This window comes from Phaseolus vulgaris, chromosome 9, assembly GCF_000499845.2.
Source record: "Phaseolus vulgaris cultivar G19833 chromosome 9, P. vulgaris v2.0, whole genome shotgun sequence".
Taxonomy (NCBI): Eukaryota; Viridiplantae; Streptophyta; class Magnoliopsida; order Fabales; family Fabaceae; genus Phaseolus; species Phaseolus vulgaris.
The window spans coordinates 25,112,895-25,136,876 of NC_023751.2; the positions used below are offsets into that span (position 1 = coordinate 25,112,895).

Here is a 23,982-nt window from a genome sequence, read left to right on the forward strand (position 1 = left end):
GTTTTGAAAAAGGTTCTGCTTTAATTGCTCTCTTCTTTTAATTTTAAATTTTTTTTCTTCGTGTTCATGATGTTTAAAAATATTTTCCAGAGTTCTTACACTTTACTTTTAATTAGTTTTATTTTTTCGATATAACATCTTATTTCTTATGGTTTTAGTGAATGGTTTGAAGAGCAGCTAAAATTTAAGTGCAAGACACAAAAGTAAAATCAATTATGTTAAAGTGTACCAATGAGATTAAAAATGTGCTAGTAAATTGTTGTAATTTTTTTATATCCGAATTTAATTGTTATAAGTAAAAACATTTGTCCAAAATAAAAAGGAAAATCTATCTATCAATATTTAAGATACATAAAGATATACCTAATAATATAAAATTTAATTAAATAAGTTTAGTTGAATCAAATTGGATATTATCTATTCAAATTATATGAAATTATATAATTCGAATATTTATATTATAATAATAATTATTTTAATTGTATTTTTTTATGTATTTTAAATATTTTTTGAATATTTAAATTCAAACTAAAAAATGTGTATAAATACAAATCAATCTCGCATGAAATATTCACTCAATTCTTATATTCACTTATATATTTATAAAAAAAATTATGTTTTTATTGATTTGAACGTTAAAGAATCTTTTGGAGGTGTCGTCTTCGAACACATCGACAATCATAACTTAGAATTATAACTCAGCTTGCTAGGTAAATCATCTTTTTCCAATTCGGTAGACTTACGTTATTTTCGATATGAACATTTGATGTCAAATGTGTGGTCCAAGCAAAACTATTCCCCGACCATAAGCAAAATTGATGTTTCATCATCCACGATCCCATAAATGAATCCATTGACAAACAGAATGAATCCATTGGATATGATCAGTAATAACATTTTAAGGCAATATCAATTCTCCTATTGAATGAGGCGATGAAGGCAAATCTTGCAGGTTTACATCCCTTCATAATAGATGTCATGAAGACTCGACTCCCTCAAAGGTATAAGTGGTTAAGTGTAGAAAAATGCAGTGGGACGACGAACCCAAAGTTCCATGTCATGATATACCTTACTCAAGTTAATCTCTTCTCACATGACTTGGGATTGCATTGTAGGTTATTTCTAACTACCTTGGCAGGGCTGAATTTAGAATGGTAATATTCTACACCAAGAAACTCTATTGATTTGTTTGACACATTTTGTGCGAGGTTTTTAACCCGTTTTGCTGATTACAAACTTATAGTCGGAACGTCAACAACTCTACACAATGTTGTATAAGGGGATGCCAAGACACTATGACAATACATGACCCGATTTGGAAAACATTTGTTCATATACCTTACCTTCATCCAGTCGTTAATATGAACACACTTTTAATAAAGCTCCACCCGAGAAAATTCCTCAATACCTTTTATGTGAACCCCTTGCCAACATGGACAAGCTCCACAATCGTGCAACACGATACATCAACATTGAGGGGTTGACTTAGAGACACATTCTTTGCCATTAACATATGACATTCAAAAGGAGAGGAAGGAAAGAGTGTGTTGAGCTCGTTGAAGAAGAACTCGTACACAAAGGTGAAATCCCCTTTTTTGTATTCGATTTCATATAAACTCTATCCCTGAGGTCACAAGCCTCGACCATAATAAATTCACTTATACTATCAGAATAGATGTTGAACAAGGAAATAAACCCTTCTACAGAATTCCTAGAGGTAAAAGGGTTGGCAATAACTTCCCAAATAGTACTTGGAATCTAATACTTGAAAGTCCAACAACTTTCAGTTTCTCACAGAAGAAAACCTTCCATTCAATGTTATGAGACATGACATGTTGACTAGAAAAGTCAAAACAAACTCAACTTTACGAGAATCATGTAAACACCAACCTTAATAGTTAGTTATGATAAAAAAAATCAAAACAGGTTATACTACAACTCATTTCATCCCTCAAATCGATCCATTTGTACTTCTTTATAAATTCCGAACTTGAGGACTTGCACCTAACTGTATTCAAGATATATAGAGATATGCATAATAATATAAAATTCAATCAAATTAAGTAAAATTCAATCAAATCGGATATAATTCAATCAAATGAGATGCAAAGATTATTATACAATAATAATTGATTAAATGATAAATATTTCTTAATCAATCATATTTATTATTTATTTTAAATATCTTTTTGAATACCTAATCTCATATCCAAAAACTTCTATAAATAAGTCAATCTTAGAAAAAATATTCATTCAATTCTGGTATTCATGATATATAATTTATTATATTTTTAATGACTTTAGCGTAAAAAAAAATTATAGGTGAATTTCCCTCAACGTCAACAACATCAAAAATCTTAAGTCAAAATCATAATTTAACTTACTAGACAAACCACTTATTTCATCTAAAGACCTACGCTCTCATATAAACAGAAAACATAAATCTCTATGTACAATATTTAAACAACGTGGACAGCCTTTGCATGTTTCTGGTTGCGTAGTATTGGAAACTGGAAGGTCTTTTTTTTCTAATTTACATAAATTTTATTAATTTATCTATTTTTGTTTGCTTCGTGTGGATTTTTGTAATTTATCATTGTTTATTATTTCAATTATAATTAATTTTGTATTTTATAATTTATTTATTGTTTTTATAATAATTCGTAAAAAATATTATTAATACCAATTTATAAATTATTTACATTATATCTATTTATTTATAATCTTTAATTTATTTCTTAAACTTTATATTTTTTTAATTCATTTATATTTTCGTTTGAATGATTCTTAAAGTAATTTTTTCTTTGTCAATGTATAACATTATAATATATATAATTATAATATCGTAATGTTTTATAACAAATCTAATCTAATATTTTTTTTATCGACAATTCAATACATCTTTATCTTTATTTTTATATTTAAACGAAAATATGGTTGTTTTCTTCAAAGGCCGAAAGTATAAGTGTTCTTAAATTTAACAACTTAAATGTGTTTTTAATGTAAAACCAGATACATGTTCGTAATGTTATATCACTTCATTCATTCGCTTAGTTTTGTTTGAAATATTTTTAGCAAAGTTAAGTGAATGAACTCCATAAGAATGACGTTAACAAAATATGTGAGTTGCAGTCAAACTTAATTATGTCATTTTCGTCTGATTTTTGTTATAAAATTCAAATATACAAATTATATTGAATCATGAGCACATTCAGTTATCACGTACTTCTTATCAATGAATAAATCCATAATTAATATTATAATATAGTAAATTAAATTTATTTTTCCGAAATTAACCTTATTTAAAACATGCTTTCAATAATATAAGAAATTAACAAACTATCAATATACTTTTTAGAAATTTACAAAATATTATCTAAACTTAATTCATCCGTGTATGGTAGGAATCCATGTTCTAGTTTTGTATAATATAAGGGCATCATCATAGACTTTATTTGCCCTCTTCTCTTTGCAAACGTAAAAGGAGTCTCTTTCATAGTAAATGGTCAATTTCCTTAAAACTTATAATGTACTTATTGTTAGCATATTATATGAGCACGTTCAATACTACATGAGAAGCACTTCCAATATTGCCGCTAGAGCAACGTACACTTTCGATATTACGTGTATCTTGTGTATGTGATCAATCATTAAAGAATGTTCAATTAATTATCAAAGTAACTACAAATTTTCAGTTTCATTATCAAAGTAACATTACAAATTATCAGGTGTCGTAATTTCTGTTGCAGTTCTAACATTTGAACTCTAGATAAAATTATATAAATTAGACGCATACTTTACACGAGTTACGGAGTCTACTTTTCTCTTCAACACACAACTTTATTGTATATAGAAAATAAAGATCTATAAACCGAAAATCAACAAACAACAAAACACAATTATGGAAAATTGGTTCATTAACTTTCGCTTATTAGAATACCTAAGTATGTTTTTGTTATTAACATGTTTGAATCATTAGAAATGTTTTCTTCGCTCAGGAGGTCGAAGCTCTCAAACATGTATGGTGGCATCTTCCTCTCTGAAGAATTTTATGCCCTCTTATCTTTTCATCTTTACTCGTGACAACGTGAACGCATTTTCTGCTGCTGTATACGTTGATGACTAATTTCTCCCACATTATATCCTTCCAGCCTGTTTTCTTGTCAGCAAAAACATACTCGGGATCTCAGGCAAGTTACACATGATGGGAACGCAACCTGTTACAATGCCACTCTTCTACTTTGGTCATGCTTCAGTTGGATGGCACTGCCTTCATAGGCATATACAGTGAGTGCGTTGCAGTTGCAGTATTTTAGTATCTCACGCTCAACCTCCCTTCCGCTATCAATATGCTATTCCACTTCGCCAGTAACTGCCATGCATGCATTTTCAGCATCCCATCAGACTCCTCTTATTTGAATGCTCTTCGAAATTTTTGTCTCCTGTATTTCACAAGTCAACACTTGATTTGGTTGCTTACACACGTTGTTTCTGGAGGTAATCCGCTTTCTTGATCATCTAAGAAACAATTAAGTTCCAGAATTTTGCCTCCACTATTGTTCTGCTTCACACCTTCTCTATGACAACGTACATGCCCAGCTAAATAGTTTCAATAGAGCAAGAAAATATTATAAGTATGGTTGAAATTATTAACAGAAGTTAACTCGTACATTCGTTGTGAAATAAGAAAGAATGTCCTCAATTAAGTACCAAAAACCAAGAAGGAAACGATCAAGTTGACCAAATGCTACATATCTTTCCCTTCTCTTATCAAGCAAGTATAAACTCGTTAGTTATATAAAATTGATTTTTTTTAGTTGAGTAATTATATCAAGTACCCAAAACAATATTACAACAGAAGGAATTGGTGGAAAGAGACCAAAACCTCAAAATTAATAAGAAAGGCGTAAGAATAAATATTTGTAATAAATTTCAAATGTTTTTGAATCAGAATATAAACTTTAGTGTTGTACCAATATAGAATCCTAAAATATACCAATTCCTGAGGAAAAACAAGGAATGGATGAAAAAAATTAAATTAACATGGAATGGCAGAAATAATTAGCACGACTTACAATTTATATTCTGGGCTAGAAGCCGCTCACAATAGCCAGAAGCATCTTTAATCCCCATTTAAGTAGGGAATTTTAATAGTCACCTTGGATGCATCGGATGGAATTGCAGGACCTGCCTTGAGTGAACTTCTTGCTGACTCCAACGCTCGGGAAGTTTGAAGAGCCATCTCGGCATGGAGTTGTAGACATGTCATAGCCATCTATAGTTAAATAAAAAAAATTATTTGAAACAGGAAAATAACAGGAGTTAAACCCAAAAAATAGAAGAGGACAACGGGGCTTTGCAAAGCTCTACAGCAGAATGTAAAAGACTAAGAGTAAAAATTCCTACGGATAACAAGCTATCTGGGTTAGTGATAGAACTCTTGACAGATGCTTATCAGTTAATATTTTAAAAGCAAATATATTGTCATGAACAATTAAAATAAATATGAAAATAGAAGTCCACAATGAGACCAATGTTGATGTATCATGACATGACAATAATTTAAGTAACTAACCACATCTTTGCAACCTTAGCACCATAAAATAACTGTCAACTGATGCATAAAAATCTAAACCTTTTCGTATGACCAAAGTACAAGCAGATATAATTGAAAAGCTTGTAAGAAAAGGCAGAACGGATTTAAACCTCTTTGAAAACCTTCAAAATTTCTTTTGCTTACCATATAGCATTCTTTGTCTGTGTCTAACTCAGCTACATCAAGGGCCCATGTGCGAATCCATTCAAGACCAGTAGAAATTTCAACATTTCCTTCGAGCAAGGCTGATGAAATGTATGTAGGATGAAGGGCAACCAATACACATGAAGCTGCAAAAAGAACGGCTCTTCTCACATACGCTTCCGGGTGATGACATACCTCTCTGCATGGGTTAAAACACAAAGTGACAAGTCTTCCTGCTTTAGCACACTAGAAAAACAACACAGCAAGAGGTATAAACATATACAACCAATAGGACACCACATTATCAACTCCATTAGCACGTGCAAACACAGGCACTTTTTTTTGGAGTGGTGGGTTATTAAGGTTTTAGATTATGTCAATCCTCATACTGTTTGCAATTAAATAAACACTAATATCTTAGCCAGTACCTGAATCTTAACATATTCAGGAGAGAAGGAGCCAGTACAGAAGCTTCTGGATGCAAGGCTACAGATTTCATACAAACCCCAAGCATGTAAATGAGTTTTCCCAAGACAATAAAATCCCTGCCAAGCAAGTCAACACCATGCCTTTTCTTATCATATCCCTCCATGGCAGGAAGCATGAATGCAGCAGCATACATGGGAAACTTATTATGAGAATACTCCATCTGGTTTTGTTGTGCAGGAGATCGTAGACTCCACCTGCGTGTTTTTCCTTTCTTGACCTGATTATGTTTTGGGGGAAGGTCCCTCTCGTAGCTATTTGACCAATTCAACAAAGAGCCAGTACCTGAGATCTCTTTCCAGGAACCAGCTCCAGGAGTCCCTGTGCTGCTAGGTAGGAACCAAGGACGGGTATCGGAAACAATGGAAATAAGGGAACTAGTCTGATGTTTGGGTTTCAAAATTTTTGATTCAGTAAGCTCTTGAGCTGCTTCTGTCATAACATCTAGCATCATAATGCGCTGACTGATATCTACATTAGGTGAATACAAAAGCTTGTTTAGTGTCTCAAGGGATTCAAATGGACAGGTGACTGCCAAGGCAACTAATGCTCTTTGTCTTTTGTCTTCAGTTGAATCTTCTGCACCTTCTAAAGCTATATCAGAGCAACGAACCTGAACAAGAGTTCTGGTAAGATCCCTTGCTGCATGTTTTAGTTCGTCTGGGGATGCTCGTATGAGCTTTTCGGCTACATCAATAGCCCTTTCCACCTGTAATAAAATTTATAAATATCAAATTTCAGCGAAAAAGTAGGATACAAGAGAGAAGTATAAACTGATTTTTTAATAGCTCTCAGTCTAAAGTCTAGATCAATTATATAATACTTGGCAATCACAGTAATTATTAAACCATGTAATTCAAAAAAAAAATCTCACAAGAAATAAAAAAACATTAAGCATAGACATGTTTGATGATCAAATACAACAAAAAAGAGTTTTGAGAGCAAATTACAAACCCCTTCAGCATCATCAGATTTTCTAAGAGCTGCAACAACTTCAGCCAGCTGTGAAAAATTTCTTTTCAAATCTGAGTCATCATCTTCCAAATCATATGGCTGTAAAGATGAATCACTTGAGGAATATGAATTCTCACTTGCACTATCGTCAACATCCTCCTCATTATCGTCTGATTCAAGATTCAGTGATGCTGGATCAATAATCTCATCTGGATCAAGCACATTAAAGTCCAATAACTTCTTTTTACCCTTTACATGAATACTTCTTCCTTTATTTGAAGGGGAATCAGTGTCCCCCTCTGGACCTGACACTGTAGATATTTTAGTCCCCTTAATACCTTTCTCTCCGCAATTTGAGGCAGCCAGATTCCCTTTCTTGGGGATAGTGAATCCAAATTCCCAATCAATTGTCTCCCCCCCACTGCAGCTATCATCAAGGTACAAGGGGTTCTTTGGATCAATAATTTTAGACAATGCCAAAGCAACACAGCTAGCCATTTTTCGAACTAAATGATTAGGACTCTCCAACCTACCTGAAATAATTACACAAAAAAGGACATGCAGTAGCTTCTAAGCTGAGTTTATTTCCATTGACAGCTGTCAGTTAGTTATACTGAGTTTGTTGGTTATCAGAATTTGGATTTTGTATCGCATAAAGTTACCATTGAGATTTATTAAAAAAAATTAGTTTTAAACCCTCTCTTTTTTTCTTTGCTCTTTAACTTTCTCTTTCTACTTTTCTTTTCAATATTTTCTTGCACTTTCTATTCATAAGTTGATAGTTGACATCACTCTGACTAGGAGTGGGATGGAGATGGATCCACAACAGGATTTCATCAAAGCAATCAAAGTCTTAGTACAAACTATTCTATCTTGTTTTGCAGTATTAAATTTTCTTGATGAAACTCCAGAATATGTCTTGATAGAAAATACGAAAACTTTGTGAGTGATATGTTAAACTATTTGTATAACTGAAAAGAAAGGTTGAATCAGATAGGAAAACAATCCTGGCAAGTAATTGAATACATTTGTCAAATTCTTATTGGAATTTATTAATGGTTACTAGATTACTAGCACCACTTGAATACTGGACAAAAGTTCTTAAAGCAGCTTACTTTCTTACACAGCAAAAAGTTACTAATCTAGCACAGAAACGAAGATTTGGGAAAGCTATCATATAAGCCCTATAACTTTTACAGATTATATACTTCAAATAACAACTTAATTTTGATAAGATTGACATTTTACTTGAGAGAAGGCAGGATCACAGAATAAAACAGCAAGTTCAAGTGGAATCATTCCCTATATCCAGAAGGCCCCATATTACACATAACTTGTTCCAGATCTAACACATTCTTCCAATGGGTAGGGCCTGCTATTAAAAGTATTCTGAAAGATTAATGGTAGGCAATATGCAATAGTTCCAATCCCACATAATCCCTCTTTCCATCTCTAATAACATCCGACAATTAAGTAAATGATTCTTACAGCTAACCCCTTGAAGAATCAAATGCAGGACATTCTTCATTCCATCCAATTCCTCCTTAGACATTGTCTCCAGAGAAAGGCCTAGTGCAGCAGATATGTCTGAGATAGATATAGGAAAAATAAATAAATATGGTAGTGAATACTCAGAAGAGGAAGGTGCATGAGATTGTAATAACTACAATGCACCAATATAGAACAAATAGGGAAGAGCCTTGACAGCAACATTGCAACTCAGTGAAGATGAGCTGTAGTGGTGGAGATAGACTTTCCACTTACAAGGGTAAAAGCAATAAACTTGCCCTTCCCCAAACCCCACAATGAAGGCAACTTCATACACTAAATCAGCCTTTCTAAACTCAAATCTGGAAGCTATTTATTCCTCTATTCCACATGCTTTTCACTTTCAGTACACTGGTGCAATTAAAAAGGATACAAGCTTGTTGCTCAATAGGTGTTGTTTGCACAAATTCTTTCTTAGACCATACTGCCACCAGACGTTGGACAGTATTCAAAAGCCCAGGGCGATTATGTTCTGATAATGAGGTACTAGGTGGGCATTCAAGAACAGCAAATTGAAGGATCCATTTCAGGCAGCTTACAGGGAATACTTTCCATAGCAGGAATTTGTCAACAAACATAGACCTGAGGTGGAGACATGGGGAACATAGCAAAACAAAGGGACATAAGCATATAAAAAGTGTTAGTAATACTGAAATTTCATTACAGGTTATTAAACAAAAAGGAAAAAGTGCTTATGATGGAATATGCCTACAACCATGTTGTGTCCCCATAGTAGTCAATGGTGGGAAATGCCAGCATGGTGGAGGTTTAGCCCATATGTGGCAAAAAAAATCATTGAGTACTTGTTTGACTTAGCAGCCAGCCACAATTGAACTTAAAAAAATGGCTGTAGCATTCATGACTCTCATCCAGTGCAAAAACCTCTTACCCGGACCTAAAGTGGTGTCATTTTGGTGTTCCTGTTCTAGCAGGACAATCTTGAGATTCTGTCCCCTTTTTTTATTTAATCAGAACAGAGTCAGGAACCCTATTGGTCACCATCACTTCAGTTACACAAAAACTAAACCCCCACTCATCTCTCCAATGATGCAGACCCACCTTCTCTAGCGACAATGCAGCTTTATAGTGTTTTCTGGCCATTTTTAGCAAAGTCATCTCTGATGAGGTTGTGCAGCCATGTTCTGAACTACACAGATATCTCAAGGTATGAAAGAGATCTGCTACCTCTCTATTCTAACCTCTAGTCTGTTGTTCTTCTGGGTTCTACCCTACAGTCTACCCTATATTTTATATTATTTTCTAATTGGGTTTTGTCTTCCTAGTTGAAGTATGGTAATTGCTTCATCCACTCAAGCACACGGATCAACACCAATCACTGCCTCCACCTTTGCATCAGTCTCTTTCTTGTACACTGAACTGAAATATGCATTTAGTTTTCAAATTTTGACTTTTGATCACTAATTACAAATGTTTCTAATTTTAGTGTTTTTAATTTTATTTTTCAGCACACAGATATATAATGTGTATCTTAAAATTTCAAAACTGTGGTCATCCAGTACCCGATACAGCTTTTTCAGAGTCAGACACTACGTGCTGCTATTTTGAATTGACTGGTTGTAGATCATCCCTGAACAAAAGCAAAACAAAATGATATTTTTAGTCACCTGACAGAAGCCTGAAGCTTAAAATTTCGATGGAATAACAACCACATCAGCCAATATGCTTGAACATCACTTGCATCTTGAGTAGCTAACTTCTGCAAAATCAGCTCAGAGATTCTTTCCACCGTATAAGGATCACTGATGGATTCCATTATTCTTGACCAAAATACCATGTCAGGTTTTGACTCGAGTAACTCCTTAGTAACTGAATCATTATTTGATGATAAGCAGCTGTTGACCAGCCTTAGAACTTCAGGTATTAATTCACTAGATAGAAGATCTACAAGAAAGAGACTGAATTAGGAAACAATTTTGATCACACTAAACAGCAGACAAAAATTAAAATATAATTCACAACACTATCAGCACAGGATTAGAGTCATAAATAACCGCAGGTCACAAACTTCATTTATCCCTTTCAGCAGTTTAAAAAGCAGTTTTTACAGTGTTTTCCATTAAATATAGGATAATAGTTAGAAGACACTCAACTTCAACATTTTGTTTCCAGTTTCTCAAACCGTGGTTATTAGACCGAATCACAATGGGGAGTGGCCAAACATAAAAACACAGGGCAGGATGGCCACTATAATAATGGTTAAATATACAAAATAATCAACATATACTAGACATATATAAATAATCGAAAAATAAAATAAAAAATACCCAAAGTAAGAACATTCACAATTAATAATTAAACCTCATTTTATAAAGGAGTATGTGGGGGAGGGGAGAACAGACCTATGAAGTGTGAAGAAAGAAAATAACAAGCACAAAAGACAGAGACCTGCAAGCTACAGTGCCCAACGTGAACAGACACCAAAGGATAAAACAAAAGAGATGTGTGAATATTGAATAGAGACCTAAACACTGCCATATGTTGAAGAACATCAGGATCTGTGAAAACAACACTAGAGCAGGGGTTTAGTGGCCGGACATAAAACAGAGGTCACATTCCATCTTTCATCGATACAAGGCCAAACTTCCAATTTCTTGTCAGAAAATAAACCCCATATATTTATGATGTAACAGAATGGTGAATAAAAAAACAGGGGCAAAGAAAAGTATTATATCACTTCAAAAATATCGCACCCTCAACAGCTGCAATTTTCCAAGATAACAGCTGAACTGAAATCCGCAATAGAAACCTCACAGTGGCTTGAGGCTGTGTACTGCTCCATTGCTATAGCTCAAGTTCACAACTAAGTCTAAAGACGGCATTTTACATATATGAAATAGTACATTTCTATTCCAATAGAGAAGACCTAAAGCCATCAAAAGAATGAGATATCTAACCACTGAGTCATCTATTTTAAAAAACATAATTGTCAAAGCAGACTCTTGCAATAATTTTTTTATTTCCTATGAACACTCCATAAATCAAGAATTGTTGAGATTACATTGATGCTGACAAGATTAAAACAGTTATTTTTAGTCCACACATTTGCAATTTAACAAGATAACTACTCTTAAATAGAACACAAAAATTAATATATTCTACTTTCAAAACACCAGCAGCCAACATATTTAACCTTTTAGAAGTGTTGCTTAACATGGATTCACATCAGTGTCAAGTTATTTATCAAAGATTACAATTGGGATTTCAGAACTTCATTTTGGGTACGTTTAAGTTAGGACACGACTACTCACACATTGGTTAAGACTCGGAATGTTGGCCAAGTGACATCACGTTATGTCCAAGGAAACTAGATACAACCTCTAGGTGGTATCTTTACTATGTAGGTGAGGAATAAAAAATGTCAAACATTTAATAGGCTACAAGCTTGCAGTAGTCCATAACCGCAAGTCACAGCACTTACAACAATGCATTCAAACTTTTACACACTTGGTATTGATGTCAATTTCACATTGATAATTGATTCACTAGCTTCTTTTAGTTGTGTCAAAAAACTCACGGACAAATATTGCAAATAAGAAACTAAATAACATGCCTTCTGCAAACTATAACCCATGTGACACTTGCTATCTTCTGAAAGCTATATAACCTTTATAACAAGTGAAAACAAGCATTTTTTTTTTCACAAAAAGGTACAGCAATTGCAACATATTGTGGCACTGAAAAAAAAATGACCTATTTCACAAAGGATGATAACTAATTCAAAAATAAATTATGATACTTAATAATATATGTAGTTCAAAGAAAATGTTGAAGTGTCAAAATTTCTATTTACCAGTAGAGCCACGGCGACAAATGCGAGAAAACATTTCTCCTACGAAAAACATTGCACCATTTTGGTCCATTTCTACATTGTCTAGCAAGACCATCTCTCTTTCTTCTGCCAAGGAGAGTAATTGGACAACAACCTGCTTGAAGAACACACTGAACACTCTTGGTGAAAAAAATATATGAATTGCTTAAAAGTTACTCAGAAACCGTGATGGTATTCAACCAATGGAACCCAAAAACTATATAAACCAAGAAAAGAAAAGGAGGATACTGTGATGACAAGGAAGTCGATGAGTTCATTCTTGCTTTGTCGGGAATAGATGCAACAATCTGTGCCACCCTTGATACATCCATCTTGGTTTGTACATCTGTAGCGCTTCTCAAATTAGAAGAACCACCAAACTCTCTTGCTAACTGGAGCACCCCTTTATTTTCAAGCAAGCACAGTACAAGCAATCTGTTATAAATGTTGGAATCAGAATAAGTTCTTCCCACCTTCCTTAAATAAAATCAGCTTATCACTTCACACCAAATTAAGCACAAGCATGCGGATAACTTTCAAGAAAAGAGAAACTTCATCCAAGACATTGCACAATGCGAACATCCATACCTTTCAGAATTAGAGAGGACGGCATTAACATCTAGACCATCAACCGCATTCAGCTGGAGAAAAGGAACCAAAATCTGCAGCACCTCGGTAATCAATCCACGGACAAAGAAAACATCATAAACATATTTCTGCGCCGAAAAGGGAAAACAACCCAGCCAGTTCGAGGCAACATCTGCAGGAAATTCCGTATCGCATGAAAAAAAAAAAAACAAGAACAGCAAAACGCAATATTATTTTTTAGCAACTCAAAATTAGGAAGCGAAAATAAAAATTAAAAATCTTACCAAGTAATAGAAACCTAGCAAGTGTAGGAAAAGCAGTTCCTCGATAAAACGCACACCACCAACCACTTCGTTTTTCTGCAGTAGGAACTTCGACACTGAAAACCTGAACACGAAAGAAACACGAATTTACGAATATGTCGCCATTACTACGGCGAATTACCAGAAAAAAAAAAAAAAAAAAAAAACACAGACCTGATCTCGATAACTCTCGTCGATGCTATCTGTCACGATGGAAACATGCATTCAAAAATCAAAATCCACTTTCAAACAAGTGAAATAGTGCAGGCTCCTTCACAGTGTGCAGATAGTGCAGAATTTGATTCAAGTTAGGGTACAAAACCAACGAACCTGAGAAAAGAGAAGGGTCTACGGGGAAGAGAGCAGTAGCTATGGAATGAAGAGCGCAAATGACTTGATCCACGTGCTTCGCGTTCTGTATAGCCCAAATCACTTCAGCCACGTTGCTAACCACCTCACATTCCAATTCTCTCTTCACTGAACCCTCCTCCATCGGCGATTTTTCGAAACGGAGTTTCTCTGGGTACTTTGCTTTCACCGGGAATTTGCTCTCTGCTTCTGCACTTCGAGGTGCTCTACTTCGTTTCGAAACCTTGGGGCTGATTTAAACGGCGTCGTTTAATTCTAAAAAGTAGTATCGCAATTATAAATAAAATTATATTTATTATAAAATAAGTAAAAGTTAGTATTTTAAATAAGCCTACCAGCTAATTCGGAAACGCTACAGTAGCCTACAGTGACTTATATTGTTTTGAGAATTTATAGTTTACCAAATGTAAACTATAATTAGGCTAATTAAATATATAACAACTTTCTTGAAAAAAATCATATACAAGTAAAATAGTAGATTATCATTTCTCTTCACATACATTCTAACATCAATTTTGCATAATTAATTTCATTTTTGTAATGTCTTAAAAGTTGTAATATTTAACCCTAATTCAATTTAATATCATTTACAATGCAAACTTCATCTTAACTATACCAATTAGAATAGTGATATCACCTAGACACTTTTATCAAACACTTTTACATTAACTAATTTAGAGTCATCTTTCATAAAAAAGAAAAAATATTATTAGAAGAATAGCGTTTCCATCACCTAGACACTTTTATCATACACTTATAGTGATTAATTTAGAGTCTAAATCAGTTAATAACTAAAATATTGATAGTTAATATTAAATACCAATTTAAAAAATACTTTATAAATTTTTATTAATAATATAAATTATTTTAGATATCAATGATTTTTTAGTTTATAAAATAGTATCTAACTTTGTTAATATAATAACTAAATTCTTAATGATTAATGATTTTCTTGTAGTGCATATTATACTCCAAATTAAAAACCTGCAAACTCTTTAATGGAACTAAAGAAATCCAACAAAGTGCCTCTAATGACCACTAGTGATGTTAGGGAAGGCGTGGGATGTGGTTTCATCCTCAAAAGAGAAGTCCTCCTTTAAGAAAAGTGTTTTAGTTTAAAGTTTTTTATTGGGTTATGGTGTATAATGAGTTGGGTTTATTTCTCTTCTACAAACTAATCACAAAAATTTGATCCCCTCTATTATTAAACTCACTCTCTTTGTAGGAGAAAAGACTTCCCATAATATATGGGTATTGAAAAACAATTTCCCACAATATATCATTGTTAAAGCTTCCTCCCTCGTGAGTGTATGCCACTTTCTTGTTTTCATGTCCACTGAACTTGGAGCATGCTCACTTTTTCTCCCTTTTTCTTCAAAGTGCTTCTTCGGCTTCAATGTATGTTGATGCACGTTTTTTGACTTTGGCCATTGACTCTACTCGGTTCTTGAGTAGTGATTCGTTGAAGGGATTCGCTTGTAATCCCTTTATGAACACATCCACAACCATTTCCTCATTTGGTTGTTGAATATGTATTAACACCTTGCAGAAGCGATTGAGATAACTCTTCAAGGAGTCTCTCTCGTATTGCAAAAGTGCGAAATGAGGTGATGGTGCTATCGAAATTTCACTGAACCACTGGAGAGTTGTTTCGATGAATGTGTCGACAAACATCTTCCAGTGCACCGAGTCCAGCCCCCTGGAATCAACATCCGAACTCTGAAGGCTTTGAAGTGACTATTGGGGTCCCCTATTCCCAAAAAAAGGGTGATTTTGGATACCATAAAATGTGAGGATACTGGTTCGTCCATGATTTGTTTGGAGAATGACTGAGAATCCTCTCTGGTTTGATTGTGGGTTTCCTTTTCTTCTCCTGAATTGTTTTCAGAGTTTTGTTTTCTCTCTGCATCTCTTTGTGGGCCTTGACGACGTCTTCCATAAACTTTCAAGCCATTTCTACATCATCTTTGAGTTTGGTTTGTTCCTAATGGGCTTCTTTCTATCAACACTCATGCTCTTCTTGTAACTCTGGGTGCATAGGTTCTTGTGAAGTGTTAGACTCTTCCCGTATACGCTTTTGCGCATTCGAAATTCTTCGACTTATCTTCTAGCCTCTGCGTTATCCCATTGAAGTTCTTGCATAGTTTTTATGAGTTGTTTGATGGATGACGTCTCATGCTCTGTCTGTGTCGTCGCGCTTGGTGTTGGGTTCCACATTGTATTGTAACCTTAATTTTGTCTAATATTGTAATGTAGGTGTAAGAACAATTTTATCCTATCCCATGGTAGACGCCAATTTTTTTTGGCTCAATTTTTTAAAAATATTTAAAGTGTTTAAAAAAATGATTTTTTCCCTTAAACCAACATAAAATAATTTTTGGATCTTCGTTCTCCCTTAGTCCGTGTTTGGATCAGTAGATAGAAGGGTGGGAGAGCGAAGAAGTGCGGAATCCCCCTATTTGGATCAACATATGAAAGGAGGTGGAAGAACGAGGAAGTGCGAACTATGAGCAGAATGTTTATTCTCAAAGAAAGGAGAATGGGGAGGAGAGAAAGTCATATAAAATGACTTATAAACCCTTAATTTTATTCACAACATTTACTATGAATTATTCACATTCCACATTTATATTTTTTTAAACTATATTACACATATAATAAAACATAAAAAATTATAATTAAATTATAGAAAAATAATTATAATAATAAAAATATATTAATATTGATAATATGAATATTTAAATATTAAAATAACAATAACATTCAGAATTAACTTATAAAATAATAATTTTTTTTTGAAATAATAATAATGAATATATTACAAAAATTAATAATAATTAAATCAATTTATTATATAATAATATTATTATTATTATTTTATTTTTTTTATATCAAATATTTAGTAATATTATTAAAAAAAATTATAATAAAAATAATAGAATTATTTATTTAAATAATTTATATATATATATAATAATATGAAAAAATTAATTATAAAAAATAACAAATAAATTGTTTAATATTTTAAAATATAAGAATGATTTTGTAAAAATCATAAGAAATTTGTATTTTTTCTTTTCTAAAATAATTATTCAAAGAGAATAATATATAAAATTTTAATTAAATCAAATTTACATAAAAATATTTTTAAAGATAAGAATAAATTTATAAATTTATAATTTATATATTTAAAAATAATTCAAAATACTTTAACAACCATCACATCACTCACAAACTTCAATAAATTTTCCTCACACATTCATCATAATATACCCCAATTCAAACACCCACAACTTTTTTGACACTTCCACACCCTCCACATCCTCAATTTTTCCCTTCCCATACCCTTTAACCAAACAAAGCCTTAAACTTTCTTCATAGACTGTTCCTAGAAAAAATTCCAAAATATCTATGTTTTTTCCTAATTACAGACTAAATGTTTCTTATGTCTTCTTTCTACATTATCATTCCATTTAATAGAAAAAAATTCATGAATTTGTATTTCCTTTTTCTAGATGAGATCTTAGAACAATTATTATCATTTTTCGTTTAGGGGTTTCTTGGTCGCCCAACTTCCATAACCTGATGTTACATGTAAATTGGTCATTATACATGAAATAGTTTTTAAGTCGTAGACTTTCTTGAAATTCTGAATAGACCTAGGACACCAAAGTTACTACAATAAATTTTAATATAGGATATATTTTATATATATTACTATATTCTTTTTACAACAACAAACTTTATTAGTTCACATTTATTTTAATAACAATGTATATATCATAATCAAATTAAAAAAAAGGCCTCGTGGAGGGGTCTCGGGGCTAGTTTCTGTTTTATACCTATAAAATTAATGAATTTTGATTTTGGACCCATTAAATTTTTTCTCTAATTTTTATTTTATAAAATTTGAAATAGTTTTTTTTTTAAATTTTTTCTAAAATGTATGAATTTTAGTTTTAATCCTTGTAAACCAATGTTCTTTGACTTCTTATTTCTCATTTTTTTAATTATAGCTATTTATTTACTAATCTTTATTTTAAGATAAATGAATATCCTTTTATGTTATATATTTTAAGAGTTTTTTTTAAGTGACATGTATCAACAATATTAGGACCTGTGTGTAGTTTATCGATAGTAGTTAGTTAATTTCAAGTTGAAAGAGAAGGGTTTGCGAAATAGCCATTGCACTCCTAAAATCTCGTAACGGCACTCGCGTTTGGGTTTTCTCGTGTCTATGGCGGCGGTGGCGGAGGCGAGGAAGGCTCCACGGCCGGGCAAGGGCGGCTACGAAGCACACGGCCTGAGCGAGGAAGAAGCGCGTGTTCGAGCAATCGCGGAGATCGTGAACTCCATGGTGGACCTCTCTCACAAAGGCCAGAACGTGGACCTCAACGCGCTCAAGTCCGCAGCGTGCCGCAAGTACGGCCTTGCACGCGCACCTAAGCTCGTGGAGATGATAGCCGCGCTCCCCGACGCGGAGCGCGAAACACTCCTCCCCAAGCTCCGCGCCAAGCCCGTCCGCACCGCCTCCGGAATCGCCGTAGTTGCCGTCATGTCCAAACCGCATCGCTGCCCGCACATCGCTACCACCGGGAACATTTGTGTTTACTGCCCCGGCGGTCCCGACTCCGATTTCGAATACAGTACTCAGTCCTACACCGGTTATGAACCAACCAGCATGCGCGCGATTCGTGCGAGGTAGGGTTGTGGTGGTTTTTTTCTTTTACTTTTGAATTAGTTTTAGAATTAGTCTCGAGGTTCGTAGATTGCTAATTGTGCATTTTGATTGGTAAACTAGTTGTTGCATGTGTCTTTCACCGTGAAGAATAGCTGATTGAAATTAGAATGGTCGTTTGGAGACATTAGACGTGGTTTTTGTAGTTAAACTAGTTCGTGAGTGTGTATTTCGTTCCTCAAATTATTAGTAAGTGACCTGAAGATTCTTTTGACTAACAGAATACACATCTAGGTGTCAAACATATGGATTTTGTGGTGGAAACTATGTTGGCCAAGCTTAAGGGGCATTTAACATAGTTTTCATGTTATTAGAGATTAGCCTGACTATTTGCTAAGATATTAATTACAATTAGTACCAACATGGTGTGACATGGTTGATTGATAACCTTGTCTTTCGAGTGTATTTTCGGAGTTTGATTCCTTCTACGGGAAACATACGTTGTATAGGATGAAAATGGATCTCATATGATAAACTAGGTCGATCCCAGAGTACTAAGCAGGCTACAAGCTGATGCAGATGTCGGATCAGGGGAGGTGCAGATTGCTACATGATCACGATGTTGCTCGCCGAATCAAGGAATTGTGGCATCGAGGAACCGTGCGCCATGTGGATCCTTCCCATCTTGAGAAGCTAGGGTTTAATGATGGTGCATGCCAAATTGAGGGATCACATGACGACACACAGCTCTTGACGTTGGCGCTACCAGTGCCACAGTAATCAGAGCACTCACGAGCTCCCATTGCTGCTAGCTTCACCATTGTTGCAAAACTCGTGGCCATTGTTGTCGTTGCTGCCTGCACTCAATCTCTGTTCTGGTTGCTTTACTGTTTTGGTTGCTCTTTGCTTTTGCTGTTCTGCTCTCCCTTAGCTCTTGCGTGTTCTGCTCACTCTATCTTTCCTTCAAATTCTATAGAGAACAAAGGACCTACTTTTAGTTGGAAATAGATTCGTACTACTTAAGACTTATTATGAGTTACTTTTATCATCGATATCATGCACGTTTTATGAATACAATTTTTCATACTCTTATAACTCCTACCAGTCAAGTTACAATCTTTGAGTTATGATTTTTCATCCCCTTTCCGATCCTCTTAGGATCTTCAAGTTTGACGACATTGATCTCAGTACCTCTGGGGATTAGTTTTTGGCTCTTGGCTGGGATGCATATACCCAGGATGACCAAAAACTATATTACAAGAAGTGATGATTATGCTAGTAGGTTTGTAGACATTTAGTGACCTGAACATCATTGTTTGTGAGAATGTTGGGGCTAGACTTGTTTGATTTTGTGTACAAACATTCTTTTAAGGATATACATTGTGCCTTGTGCTAATTTTTAATGGTGATATACTTGTGGAACTGGATTTAGGTATAATCCATATGTCCAGGCGAGGAGCAGAATAGATCAGCTTAAGCGTTTGGGTCATAGTGTAGACAAGGTTTGGAGCTCATTTTTGTATCTCTTGAATATTCCAATCCAAGTGCATGAAATTAGTGTAGATAGTTTAAATCTCTCATAATTATGGTTGTTGTTTTCAGGTTGAGTTTATCTTAATGGGTGGTACCTTCATGTCACTTCCAGCTGAGTACCGTGATTACTTTATTAGAAATCTTCATGATGCTTTGTCTGGCCACACATCTGTCAACGTTGAAGAGGCAGTAGCTTACTCCGAGCATGGAGCAACCAAGTGTATTGGCATGACAATTGAAACGTAAGTTGCCATTTAAGTAATTACATTTGCATTAAATGTGAAAGTTTTGAGGCTTGGTCTGCTGGTCATGTGCAGTTGTAAATGAATGTTTGTGTGTCTTTTCTTTTGGTTAATATAAATAATAATCCTTTGTAGATCAACAATTTTTTGTCCAGTGATTAAAATGGTATACTTTATATAATATGAAAATTTATCACTTAGATCGGTTTAGTTATGTGCATTTCTTGTTGGAGCATATCTGTAATTAATTTAGTGGAAACATTTTGAGAAATCAACATGTCAATAGTGAGCTGTAACACATCTATGATGAGCTTATCAAGTTTGTGCTTCTTAATTTATCAGGAGGCCAGATTATTGTCTTGGGCCTCACTTGCGCCAAATGCTTTCTTATGGTTGTACACGATTGGAGATTGGAGTCCAAAGCACCTATGAGGATGTTGCTCGAGACACAAATAGAGGACACACTGTAGCTGCTGTAGCCGATTGTTTTTCCTTAGCTAAAGATGCTGGTTTCAAGGTTCCTTACTCATTTAAATCTGTACATTTAGTAGAAAGCACAACTTTGTCCAGCCAATCATTCTCCTAAATATTTTTTGTTACGAATTTATTGATACATATTCCTACTCATGTATTTTGAATGAACTTTTTTGCATGTTCACCGTCTCATTATATTTGTATAGACTATAACTGGAATAAGCTTTGGATAGATTTATTAGTATAATAAGCTAACTTCGGCAGTACAATGTATTACTCCTAAATATTTGACATTTCTCTAGTTATATTTCCTTTTACAATACAGACTAGGTTAGTCATGTCTCATGGTTTTTATCCAATTTTCTCCTTTTTGTCATTTGGTTTATGCTTAATTTTTTTGGCTTTTGCTTTAGGTTGTTGCTCACATGATGCCAGATCTTCCAAATGTTGGTGTTGAGAGGGACATGGAAAGTTTTCGGGAGTTTTTTGAGAGTCCCTTGTTTAGAGCTGATGGGCTTAAAATATATCCTACACTTGTAATTCGTGGAACAGGGCTTTATGAGCTCTGGAAAACTGGCAGGTATGTTTCAAATATTTATTATTATTGGACTTTGTTTCCAAAACTTTCTTAGTTTTTTGAAAAAATTAAACTGTCCTACAGAAAATAAAAAAATCATTAACAAAATTGTAGGTATAGAAATTATCCACCTGAGCAACTTGTGGACATCATAGCTAGGATCCTTGCATTGGTACCCCCATGGACACGTGTTTATAGAGTTCAGCGGGATATTCCCATGCCTTTGGTTACCTCCGGGGTTGAGAAAGGGAATTTGAGGGAGCTAGCATTAGCTCGAATGGAGGACCTGGGATTGAAATGTCGTGATGTTCGGACCAGGGAAGCTGGAATCCAGGTTATTGTGTAGAACTGGTTTTGTTTGGGAATTTTATGTACAACTATTGCTGACACAATTTGCTTTATAATACCTTTTTTGAGCACCGACCAACATTTTCTATCTCTGTAGGATATTCACCACCAAATTAGGCCAGAGGAGGTGGAGCTAGTTCGGCGTGATTATATGGCAAATGAGGGTTGGGAAACATTTCTATCATATGAAGATACACGACAAGTAATTTGAATTCCCTTCCTTTTTCTTTATTGCTAGTGCCTTTTTTCCTTCGTTAATTGTGAATCAAGTGGGGTCTCAACCTGTTGCCGAAACACAGCAATGACCTTGTGTGAACTCTGTGCTTGCAAACAGGATATCCTTGTTGGTTTGCTAAGACTGCGAAAATGCGGCCGCAATACTACATGTCCAGAGCTTATGGGGAAGTGTTCTATTGTTCGTGAACTCCATGTTTATGGAACTGCCGTACCAGTTCATGGACGGGATACTGACAAGCTACAACACCAGGTAATACTGTCTTGTACAAATGGAGAGGACATGCAACATGAATAGAATTTTTCAAATGATTTCATTGGATCAAATCAGTAAACAGATTATATTTGCTACACAATTTTAGAATCTGGAAGCTTCCAAAGTTTGCGCATATAAAATTCTTTTGAGGCATGCTGATATTCATACTGTCTTTTTATATCTAATAACATGTTCTTTTTCATGTCCTTTTTTTATTCTTTTACGTGACCTACTTTGGACCAAAATTATTTTTAACAGGGTTATGGTACACTTTTAATGGAGGAGGCAGAGCGTATTGCTTGCAGCGAACACAGATCAACCAAAATTGCTGTAATTTCAGGGGTGGGCACACGCCATTATTACAGGAAACTGGGATATGAGCTTGAAGGACCTTACATGGTGAAATATTTATTGAAATAACACACTAGTTAATTCTTTTGTAATTTGTAGCATAAGTTAATTGTATGTTTTATATGCCAATCACAAGACATTCATTTTTGCAGAGGTTCCCTAACGCCCGCTCCCCCCAATGATTTTCTTGAGATTTATTCAATATAATTTTTATACGTTTCTTTTGAAGTTGCATCATCAAATGCACTACAATGTACAAGTTTGTCACTATAGAGATGTCTCCACTTACCATCAAATCTCTTTCTGGGTGAATGGACAAGTTTTAATAATGACTTGGAAATTTCTTATGGTCTGTTTGGTTGAGAGGAAGGGAAGCGATAGAGTTGATTTTGTTTGTTTGGTTACAAGAGAGTATGAAAAAACAATTTTAAAAATAGTGGGGATCTATTGAACTTTTCTTTTCATCCAATTTTTAGAAGTATATTTACATAAATAAATAAATATTCAATTTTGTTCCTTTAATGTTTTTTTCAACTTGTTTTTTCTATTTTTCATTCTCTGAATTTCTCTTCAAAATCAAATGTCATTAGTTGGCCACCAAGGATTAATTTATCAGCATATTAGGATTCATTTAAATGATAAATCTTTTCGGTACATATCTTTTTTTTATTAGAACTTTAATATCGAAGTTCTTATACATGTTTAAGAGAGGTAAAATAGTCTACAAACCATGTCAAATTATGTCATATTAGAAATTTCTATTTCAATTGTTATTTTGATAATATTATTGATTAGATAAGCTTAACCATGAAATGAGTTCACTACCACATAGAATTGGTTATTGTGTTAAATACTGAAGAAAAAGGCAACTTACAAAGGAAAGAAAAATAGACAAACTTTACATAATAATAAATTTTATTAACTTATAATTATTTTTTAGTTTTTTCAATTTCATCTAATTATTTTTAAAAGTCTCATTTTTTTATAAAATAATTCAACGATTTAAAATAATAATAATTTAACGAACTTTAAAAAAAATAATTCAATGGTTTATTTTAAAATAATTTTGTGATTTCTTAAATAATTCAATGATTTTTGTAACAATAATTTAATGAATTTTTTCTACTGAATAAACGTGAATCCTGTTCTTCCTTTTCTCATTCCCTTTGTAATTCACTACATTACACCAAACTAAACAATCACATAAATGCTATGCTAATGTTGGTTTGCTTTCCTTTTATTTTTTGCTTCCTCTTCTTTGCACTGCATTAAGAGAGTCTCAATTCGAACAAGAACACAAAATTCTCTCACTTTTTTAAGATTTGAATTTGTCTAAAGTAGGAGCTTGGGTCACAAGTTTCAAGCAGGTCGAGGCCAATGTTGCTCCCAAATCTTTCCAACCTTAAGGAGACCATTTTTGAGTTGAAACGAAGTAGTTCCACCTTATGAGCAATAGGGTTTCACCCATGATAA

General features: G+C 33.9%; 2 protein-coding genes across 2 annotated transcripts; one reads left to right on the plus strand and one right to left on the minus strand.

The window, feature by feature from the left end:
- Window positions 1-3,899: 3,899 nt before the first annotated feature.
- On the minus strand, window positions 3,900-14,062 carry LOC137820843 (uncharacterized). The gene is made up of 14 exons (XM_068625125.1): window positions 13,778-14,062; window positions 13,622-13,650; window positions 13,430-13,532; window positions 13,146-13,317; window positions 12,807-12,992; window positions 12,540-12,688; window positions 10,354-10,630; window positions 9,102-9,310; window positions 8,669-8,767; window positions 7,181-7,713; window positions 6,169-6,935; window positions 5,741-5,939; window positions 5,076-5,275; window positions 3,900-4,599 (listed from the first exon to the last, which is right to left on the minus strand). Exons 1-13 carry the CDS (start codon window positions 13,938-13,940, stop codon window positions 5,123-5,125), a joined length of 3,039 nt encoding a protein of 1,012 aa, XP_068481226.1. The 5' UTR covers window positions 13,941-14,062; the 3' UTR covers window positions 3,900-4,599; window positions 5,076-5,122.
- A 3,850-nt stretch (window positions 14,063-17,912) lies between these two features.
- LOC137821036 (elongator complex protein 3) lies at window positions 17,913-22,737 on the plus strand. The gene is made up of 9 exons (XM_068625448.1): window positions 17,913-18,517; window positions 19,927-19,996; window positions 20,097-20,269; window positions 20,612-20,786; window positions 21,157-21,323; window positions 21,435-21,654; window positions 21,766-21,870; window positions 22,003-22,155; window positions 22,417-22,737. Exons 1-9 carry the CDS (start codon window positions 18,054-18,056, stop codon window positions 22,576-22,578), a joined length of 1,689 nt encoding a protein of 562 aa, XP_068481549.1. The 5' UTR covers window positions 17,913-18,053; the 3' UTR covers window positions 22,579-22,737.
- The last annotated feature ends 1,245 nt before the right edge of the window (window positions 22,738-23,982 follow it).